The following is a 9,444-nucleotide window of genomic DNA, read 5'->3' as shown; positions in this document are numbered from 1 at the left end:
TCCTGCCTTCACAGCCATACCATCACACCGGCGCCCACGGTCACCAACGCAAGTGCCATGCCGATAATCCCAGCATCCTTGGACGATGGAGGTCCGGAAACGGTTCTGCCAGCAGCTCCTTCTGAGGTCGCCGAGCTGGCGCCCCCGGATGTAGTGCTGCTGGCCTTCGAGCTGATCGACGGGGTGACTGTCGAGCTGTAAGTACTACTGGTCTGCGAAGTCGACGCGGACAGCAACGTGGAAGAAGTGAGAACAGAAAGCAAAGTAGAAGGAGAAGGGGTCCCGGCGGCAGAAGAGGCCACTGTAATGCTGCCCTTCGGCACGCCGCTTGGCATACCTGCTGAAACGGCTCCAACTCCGATCGTGGGGAGAGGCGCGCTAGGGTCCACTGTCCATCCTCCGGCGGTAGAACTTGGGCAAGTCGGTGGAGTGGTCTTGACCGTCGCCGCGTACTGAGCTGAACTCACGCCGGTGGGATTCAGCGTCATCCATTGTTGTTGGAGGTTACTGAAGTCCGGCGACACCGGAGTCGGGACTCCTTGACGGGTGAATCTGTAACTCGGTCAGTGCTCCCGCGCATGTAACTCGTAGTTTGTCAGCCATCATCTACCCTTGCACGATGGTCGACCCCACGTTGACGTCTGGTCCGACCGGCGGACCATATGAGACGAGTCCGTAAGCGTTCATTTCCTGAATCCACTCGTAGATAATGGCCCCAGACCAGGTGTCAACCATCTGCGGACCAAAGATTGCAGCTTGATCGTCGAATGTTCGTGGTGGCACGGTATTGCAACCATCCTCTGAAAAGAAGATGGGGACCGGATAATTCTCGGCAAGCGCTTGCAACCCAATGTATCCAGAAGTTTGAAAATCAGGAGTCGACCCGCACCATTCGTAGCTGTTCAATGCATAGAAATCGAGGCGTTCGGTCACGTTAGGACGGCACACCAAGTAGTCCTGAAGCATAGGTCGAAGCACGGCAGTGTCTGTCGCCGAATAGCCGATGGGAATCTTGCGGTAGCCTTTGGCGTCTCGGTAGCTCTTGAGGTCGACGGCGGCAGAGAGAAGATAAGGGGCAGCTCCAGAATCAGCCACTGTTGGGTCATTAGTAGGTTTCCTTGGCCCCAAGTGCAAGTGATCTGCCACATACAAACATTGAGCACCTCGTTGCCCACGAAAAAGCCGGCGGTGTTGTCGTATTGTTGGAAGTTGTCCATAACAGCTCGATACGACGCCGATTTGTTCGCGGTCCACGACGAGTCAGATTCCTGGCCAAGTGTCAGCTGCCCTCGTCTCTTGCCATGGGTCATTGTCACCGCCCGTACGTATCGGATGTATGTTTTGAAGCTGTCCATATCCACAAACAGATAGATCCCAACATCAGCGAAAGCGTTCATGCAACCTGAATGATCTGCAGTGGCGTCCACGTGGTACACACGAATTGTGTTGGCGCCCAACTGCTGCATGAGCGCGGCATCCAGTTTGCATTGGGTGGTGTTCACGAGAGGGTCATCTTCGACGAGCTGGTAGGCCACACCTGCGCAGACCAGTCCGGTCAGCCCACATAGGGAGGAGCTCTCAGGAGGGTTCGGACATACCTTTGATGAAGAATTGGTTGCCGTCGCTCGTGAAGAACTTGGAACCGACGGCTGAGATAGTGGGAATGGCATTTATGGTGGTGCAGATGGCCGCAAGGACCAGGAGGATCAAGGCTGGTTGAGCACTCATGGTCTCGTTCAGCGTTCCCGAGTCTTGGTTGAAGAGAGGTGATATTAAGTGCAATATCGATGTCAAAACACTTCTGGGAATTGAAAATCTTCGAGTTTCAATCGCTCACAAGTGACAGCAGTTGTGGTCAAGTGGCAGGCTGCGTCAGAGGTCGGACATAAAACAACCATCAGCAGTGACAAATAAATATGTGCGAAAGAAGAGAAAGACCTCGTTCCCAAGGCAATGGATTTGAGTGACTCTGCCGCCTGTGAATGAAGTTAGGGTGAAGACAAAGAGAGACGAGCCGCAGGCGCAGCAGCAACGCTCGAGCAAATAGCGATGGGCAGGCGCAGTGCTCTTCACAGAGCAGGCGCGACAGCGACCAAGGACCAAACGAGGGAGGAGACAACAGGTCAGTCAAGAGCGACAGCCATCAAACATCATCGGTGACGCCAGCAGCGACAATGGCAAGGACGAACAAGTAGCGAAGGAGACAATGAAGGGAAGAGGTTCAATATTGCAGTGGTGAAATTCGAGGAGAGCTTCAACATGGTCCAATTCAGCCGCTACCACCGCCACCAGTTGCGCATCCCGCATCCAGTTGGCCACGAAAATGCGATTGATCCTGCAAACACCTGCGACGGGCTCTAAAATCCAAGGTCACCTCCCGCTGCAAGCTGCCCCGAACCTAATCAATGGCAAGCTCAGGGCACAGGAAAGTTGGAAGACGCGATAACGATTGGGTTATAGCGTGGAGGGAGATGGACAAGTTTCGTGCATTCGTGCATCGATATCCTGGTACATACTAACCCATGTCGCCGAATCGATAACGCGGGCTTCAAGGTGGCGAGGTGGCTGGAGGCTGAGAGGTGTGGGTGGGTGGAGGATGAATGGCAAGGATGCAAGATTGTCCGCCAGCCCTTTATCTGCTCGCCCACGTCTCTACCGAGCTTTCACAAGTGGTCGAGATAGGGAACTGTAGCGAGGAGCCAGCGCCTGCAGCCACTGTTACCTAGGTACATGTCCTTATAGGTGCAAGGCCGCCCTAGCACCCCCGGAGGGTTTGTCCGGCATGCCTACGAGTAAAAGCTTGGTTGGTTGGCTGCCCCCCATCCCCCTCTCAAACCCTCGTTCCTGGCTCTTGACTAGTACCCAGTGAGTAGGCATGAAACACCGAGATGCCTAGGATGCCCAAGATGCCCCCATTCCTACCTTGGCTTTGAGCGTCTCCTTTTCTCGAAGCTATTTCTATCGGGAACCCCTTGTACGACTTATCTTGGTCTTGGACTGTGCGATAAGATTTCTGAAACACGAACAATTTCGCTTGACGGCACACGCCCGTCATCCGAACATACAGTAGCATAGCGTTGCTAATTTTGATAGTGACTGCTCTTGACCTTGGTGGAGGAAAACGCCGTAGACGTCAGTCTCGGTCAAGGACAATGGTGGCGGTCAGCGAGAATCACGTCGCCCTGAGTGAACCATGTCCGGCTGAACAAGTACTCTGTACTGAGTGCACTGTTGCCAATGAGCATGTCTTTGTTCATGTGCATCGACAGTCTTCATTAGAATTGCACAGTCCGCTGGGTATCTCATTGCTCATTCATTGTCCTGTGGCTCCCAAAAAGCGCCCGCGCCCGAAAGCCTCATTTTATTGTCAGCCCGCAACGCCTTGCTTGATCAATTGCACTGCCTTGTTGTATACCCCAGCCGCCAGCCGTGCCGTAAACAATGCAGTTTCCTGTCCAGCAAACAACATTACACAACGGTCGTGCGTCGAACGACAAACACGGCAACCTCCACACCAACATTGCCCGCGTTTTCCCGACTTTGTCGGATCCCATCGACGACTTCTCTTGCGAGCATACCAGGCGTCACTTCAATCCGTCCACTTCTAGCTGGCATACGACCACCCCCCTTGTGATAGTCCACCAAGTTCTGTCGTAGGCGGGGCTGCTCTTGTTCAATGTACCACTCTCTCCACAGGGCGCGGTCTAGTACCACCTCGGCCGTTTCAGCGTGGACTATCTGGTATCGACTCGGTAGCCCTCGGGAAGGCGCTCGCTGACCGAGTGCCTCGCACATCGCCGCTAGGAGGGTTTGCATCTCCTCGAAGCTCTTCATACTAGAGACCGCTGCCATTCTGCCTAATTGGATCGCAATATCGGTGTAAAGGTTGTTCAAAAGAATAAACTGTCGCAGAAAAGGTTCGATGACCGGTCCGACGTATCGGTTTGCGAATGTTTGTCCCCCCTGCTTGGTCGGATAGACCAGGAGCAAAGAGCCATCATTCGACGACAATTCAAGCAGTCTGTCTGCCAAATACGACCGCCTGCTCAGCGTGAAGAAGTCCTCTATTTCCCGGGACGTCGTAGGCGGAATATACCGCTCTAGAATCGAGATCTGTATACTGCTGGGAGCCGCGATAATACTCGATGGACGTGGACCAACCGTGCTGTGCGCCGTCGTCTGGGAGTGGTAAGCCGGAACAGCGGCGGCATGGATGAAGACAGTGTGATCCTGGAAGTAGTCGTCACTCGGATGGTTGGTGTTTGGTGTCGCTGGAGGTGAGGCTGGAACTTCGTCAATGCTGATTGCTTGAGAGTACGCATGCGTGATTGTGATATATGGTGGGGATGTGAAATGGTTTTGGACGTCTTCCACGACTCTGTTGTAGATTGGCATCGTGTCCGTCGACCTTGGTTGAGACGGTAACGCTTGAACAACCATTTGAATCTGGTGTTGGCTGGTTGAGTCGCCAAACGAAGAAACTACGCATTCACAGTCAGTAGATAGTGATTGTTTGGGCCGAGTAGGATCTTACCGAGATGCTGGCTGACGCGTTCGAGCCAGTTTGATCTGCTTGATTCGTCTCGTGCCATATTTGATGGTTCTGGTAGTCGTATCTCTGATGGACGGGATGTGGAGCTAGTGCGATGTTGACTTTGTCTCTGGCTTTGTGAACTACCTTGGTCAACGTTTGATGCAGTCTGAACACCTCCACTAGCGTCTGTCTGTGCCGGAGTCTCCCATTTGAAAGAGTCAATGTCTTCTGGAGGAGTGAGGGGCGGTACAATCCCACAAGGCCCGTTGAGGACCTGTCCGAGGAACTGTGAAGGATGGAACCAGCCGTGGGTGGGCAACGGTCCCGGAAGTTTGGCGGGAGCGGCAGTCATATCTGAGAACGCCGGGCGATTTCTGACCATATCCTGATGGATTCCTTCATGCCTCTGTTTTTCCACTCTTGCGATAAACGGGCCGGCGGCATCGGAACTTCTAGTTTTATAGATCCTCGCTGGTTGCTCTCTCCGACCGAAGCAGTCTTCAAGCCCCATGTTGATACCTTCCAGCGATCCTAGTGACGACGATCTCCTCCGTGGCTTGGGGCGTGAGGTTTGTTTCTGTTCTTGTCCACTATCACTGTAGGGTCTCTTCAGCCCTAGTCCGTCCAACATGGATCTTGAACCATCCCTGAGACCGTCTTCAGACTTTCCAAAAATCCCTACAACGCCATGAGCGAGTTCGTCGCATCTGTCTCTCCTTGACAGGCATAGGGAAAGCTCTTGAATTTGCACGACTACCGGATGCCGTTTGGATACAGTGGGCAAGCCATTATCCAGCGGCAGGGGCTGGGAGGTCATTGGCGGGAACGATATGGCAAGCCCATGAAGATCTGCTCGCGGAAGAATGTCGAAGGTAGAGACAATTAGGGCCAAACTGCAAGGACGGATTTGGAAATTCTCAGGCAGATTGGGTGCCAGAAGCCCAACCAGAGAGCTGAGAAGAGTGTTAACGAAGGACAGGAAGTAAAAGCGAGTAACGACGAGAGTAAAGAGGCAGTCTCACACGGCGAAATGCTTGGAGAACAGCCTTTTTGGCAAATGGACACTTGGTGAGATCGAGCAAGGAAGTAAAGATGTCGAGGAAAGCACTCGGCTGTGTCGGGCCACCAGACTCATGTACGACCAGATGTGAGGGTCTTTTTCTTGATGGCCTTTGAGCGGGTGAGGCGCGGTCAAGGAGACGGGCTGGAGCACTTGCAGGTACAGCACCGTAGCCTTCGCGCCATTTTTGGAGCTCCAAAAGTTACGTGGGCACTCGAACAGGCCCAACAGCGAGCAGGGAGAGGATTAGGCACAGGCATCTGGCTATGCAGAACATTGCAGTGGAGTGCCAATCCCTAGGATCGGGGTGGTCGAGGATGACAGTTGGCGTGTTCTAGACCCTCGTGGATCGTGCGAGCCACATTTCCGTGACAGGGGCTTCCGAAGCAGAACGGGAAACTCTGTGGTTTAGCCTTGCACTTGAATTCTTTTGTCCAGCGAAGAGACCAGGGCTCCAAGGGGACTGAGCGCCTTAGCGAACGCCTGTGGATCATCTTGGGCCGTCGCGCATGAGGTGTGTAGGATTTTTCTTCACCCAGGAAATAGGGTTGAGCGCCTTGAGGTCTTCTTTGAAGCTCGCTGGCAGGGAGGAACAGCTCTCCGTTGGACGATCCCAATCAGGCACTTAGCTCGCTTTACGAAGCACGAGCATCAAATCGAACTGGGCGGCCACTTGCTTCGTGTTGCTGGCCCGTGCCCAGAGAATCCCATCCTGACGATTGTGCCTTTTGTCCAGCATATTTTGGCCTTGCATGTCGGGCTTCGAGCCGTTATAACTCCGTGGCTTACGAGTACTTCGTCACCGGTGTTGACAGACGTTCCCCCCCTTACCGGAAGGTGCTATTATTAAGAAGGCACCAGGACGAAGGAACCTGTGGCTGTGAACCGCACCGTCACCACTGTGTCTCATCCGGCTCATCTCATCATGCCATCCGCGAGATTTGGCCCTCCAGTTTGGCCCTCCAGTTTGCGAGACACTTGCTTTGGGTCGGCGCTGGTGGCGCTAGTAACCCTCGTACTCGGTACACATCCCAAGACCTTGCCCCGTCGTTGTGTTGATATCAGGTGTTTGGTCTTGGCACCTTGAAAAGATGAGTTTTTTATGTCGCAACACTGTACGGACTAAGTATACCTATGTCCCTACCAGCCGGGCACCCGCGTGGCATTTACCAATGACCCTTCGGCTGGACTATGAATCAGCCCTACCTACTTGTGCACCCAACTCAAGACGATTCCGAAGAAGTTCTTCAGGCCTGAAATGTGTTCTCTGGTTGTCGATCAGGGGTGCCCAATCTCCCCGGTTTCGCGCAATTCTGCAGACTTGGCAATGATCTGGCGCCGTCAAAGCCTCCAGCTCGGACATTCCTCAGAACCACTCCTCGAATCATCCCTCCCGCCTCCATGTGTAGTGAGGGTAATGTGGAACGCGTACTTTCGTAGCATTTCTGCCGGCGGTAGTAGGGCCCCAGAGTATCTGGACGATTGCTATGCGGCCGTTTCATCTCAAGGCCGTTGCTTCACAACACATGACCACACCCTTGTGTCTGTGCTCTCTGCACCGCTGTGGCAACGGTCTGAGCATCGGTCAGAGCCGGCCCTTCGATCATCTGGGAGGAGCCGTTCCTCTCGCGGTGGATACCCTGTGCCTGCAGTCCATGGGATACCGAGGAGATGTGACAGTATTGTCGATGCCGTCGCAAACCATTTCATGCCGAGCAACCAAACACTCCTTCAAAGCCAGGAATCTCGACTCGGAAAACCAAAGGCCATTCATCCTTTTCTACAGCGACCATCCTGCTTCCTGAGGAACATGTGGACGAACTGAGGCTTTTGAGATTCTCTTGAGATGAGCAACCACGAGGCAGCTCACACAGCCGCTTCGTCATGAACCGACCTTGAGACCTCAGACGACATCCTCCGATCTTCGGTCCCAAGACATTTTGAGTCCGCGGTATACCCATCACCATCTTTCCAGGCACCGAACGATCCAATCCTCTTCACCCGAGAAGGCGCGAGGTAAGGGTCCATCCCTCACAAGCTCACGTTGCGAATAGTTCTGCGCTCCAAGTTGAAAGTGTGCGTGCCACGAGTCCGTAGCGATCCATTTTCCCGTAAGAACTGAAATGGACGCTACATTGCCACCTTGTTGTCATGTCAGTAAGTGTATGCGTGCCTTGGAAGTATACATTAAATGAACACGCCTGTGTTGATTTCATAGTGCGAGATGAGTAAGGGTAGTGCCTTTTCTGAGTTCTTCGTCGGCAAGATTTAGCTCCGGATATTGGGACTTTACCACGGCAGGAACAATGCTGGAGATATACTGGCGACTAAAGAAATGATGCGAAAAGCCACGGGCCTAGATCATCGTTATTACTCGGCAACTAGACGGGTCGTGAGCAAAAGCAATGACTATTCGTGGTAAACAAAGGGATAGGGGACGGTAATAGCATCCAGTGGCTTCTGGTGAGAAATTGTCTCGGCGGCACTTTTTTCTCCTGGAGCTGCGCCGAGCGGCTGATTGTGATGTTGACTCTGACACGTCTTGGTGATGGATGGCCGCCTTCAGTCATATAGATAAAAAGGGACAAGCTCGACAGAATACTATCACTCTGTACGAGGTCGGTGTGTGTGGTCGAAAATGATGATGACCCCTTGGTGGTTGTTTGCGCCGATTTGGTAAAGATGTCCCGCCCTGTTTCAGGTCCTGCGGGATTATATCGGTGGGGAGTGGTCTCTCCATAGGGATCCTTGAACGGTGTACCTCGTACCGTGTAGGGTTCAAGTAGGTCGATGGAAGGCCCTACGACACAGCGCCAACGTGTTCTCAGGAGTGGTCATCATGCTGGTTCTTATACTTGGGAGCCGTGCATCGGGTCCTTGGAGTCTTTCTTGGGGCGTTTGAACTGGCAGTCCCCTGTTGGCAGTCCCCTGTTTTAGAGTCCAAACCCAGCCTTTCGCTCTCACTTCTGACTCTTGAGGCGCCTAGTCAGATCCGTGTTGCCGTGATCCGTGCTGTTCGTTCCCCCGAACCAGGAGAAGTCGCCCCACACAAAGGACCGAAGCAGGCCTTGTCAATGTGCGGAAGTCGCCTGGCCGTTGAACGGAGTATCTTGTTGGATGGTAAAGAGCTGTTATCGAAGGGGGAGCCGAGGTTGGTTGCTTCTGCCAAAGATGAAAGACCCACGCGACTCGGAACCAGAGGCTTGTCATTTATTTGACTTGAGGGACTCGGCGACTAGTGATAGTACTTTGTGGTGGTTGATAAGGCTGGTGAGCGACCAGTCGGAGGTGTCCCCTGGCAGTTGTCAACAGTCATTCATTCACCGTGCATCCGATCTTCGCTCTCTCTTCCTCTGCCTCCCTCTCTCTACCTCCCCTAGTCCCACCCACCGTCGCCCCGTTGCCGCCGCAGCCGCCACCGCCGCGAAACGATCAACCACATACGAGCAACGACATCACTGTGCTGCCAAAAAAAAAAAAAAAAAGTCAAAAACAAAAAGGAACAATCAATGCAAGGTACAAGAGAGTCACCGGGGAGTTCGTCACCGCCATGCCCAATATCACCCCCAACACCCAGTCCCCTCGATTATCGCCATCCGAACTGGCACATTACTCAGTCCAGACCACGCTCCCACCAGCTCCTTTTCCCACTTCTTCCTCGGGGGTGCAGAGAGGTCTCGGAAAGAAAAAGGAGGACGTGTGAAAATGCTATCTTGTCTTTGCAGAGGTCACTGTCTTCTAGAGCCAGCAAGGGCCTAAGAGATGGCTGTCACTCCTTACCCCTGGTTGGTGAGATAAGGTGTGTTGTGCCTTGTCCCCTCCGTCTTACTCCTGGAGCTCCCATGTTATC

General features: G+C 53.5%; 2 protein-coding genes across 2 annotated transcripts; both read right to left on the bottom strand.

The window, feature by feature from the left end:
- Positions 1–8: 8 nt before the first annotated feature.
- A1O5_09225 (uncharacterized protein) lies at positions 9–1,728 on the bottom strand (the record flags this gene model as incomplete). The annotated part of the gene is made up of 5 exons (XM_007749804.1): positions 9–552; positions 611–1,094; positions 1,151–1,268; positions 1,326–1,537; positions 1,599–1,728. The coding sequence occupies 5 exons, from the start codon at positions 1,726–1,728 to the stop codon at positions 9–11; spliced, it is 1,488 nt and encodes a 495-aa protein (XP_007747994.1).
- Positions 1,729–3,468: 1,740 nt separating this feature from the next.
- Positions 3,469–5,165, bottom strand: A1O5_09224 (uncharacterized protein; the record flags this gene model as incomplete). The annotated part of the gene is made up of 3 exons (XM_007749803.1): positions 3,469–4,481; positions 4,535–4,618; positions 4,679–5,165. 3 exons carry the CDS (start codon positions 5,163–5,165, stop codon positions 3,469–3,471), a joined length of 1,584 nt encoding a protein of 527 aa, XP_007747993.1.
- Between the last annotated feature and the right edge of the window lie 4,279 nt (positions 5,166–9,444).

The sequence above is a fragment of the Cladophialophora psammophila genome (assembly GCF_000585535.1).
Source record: "Cladophialophora psammophila CBS 110553 chromosome Unknown aczJe-supercont1.15, whole genome shotgun sequence".
In the NCBI taxonomy this organism is placed as follows: domain Eukaryota; kingdom Fungi; phylum Ascomycota; class Eurotiomycetes; order Chaetothyriales; family Herpotrichiellaceae; genus Cladophialophora; species Cladophialophora psammophila.
Note: the sequence above shows the minus strand (reverse complement) of the source record. Positions and strands in the feature narration are given on the sequence as shown.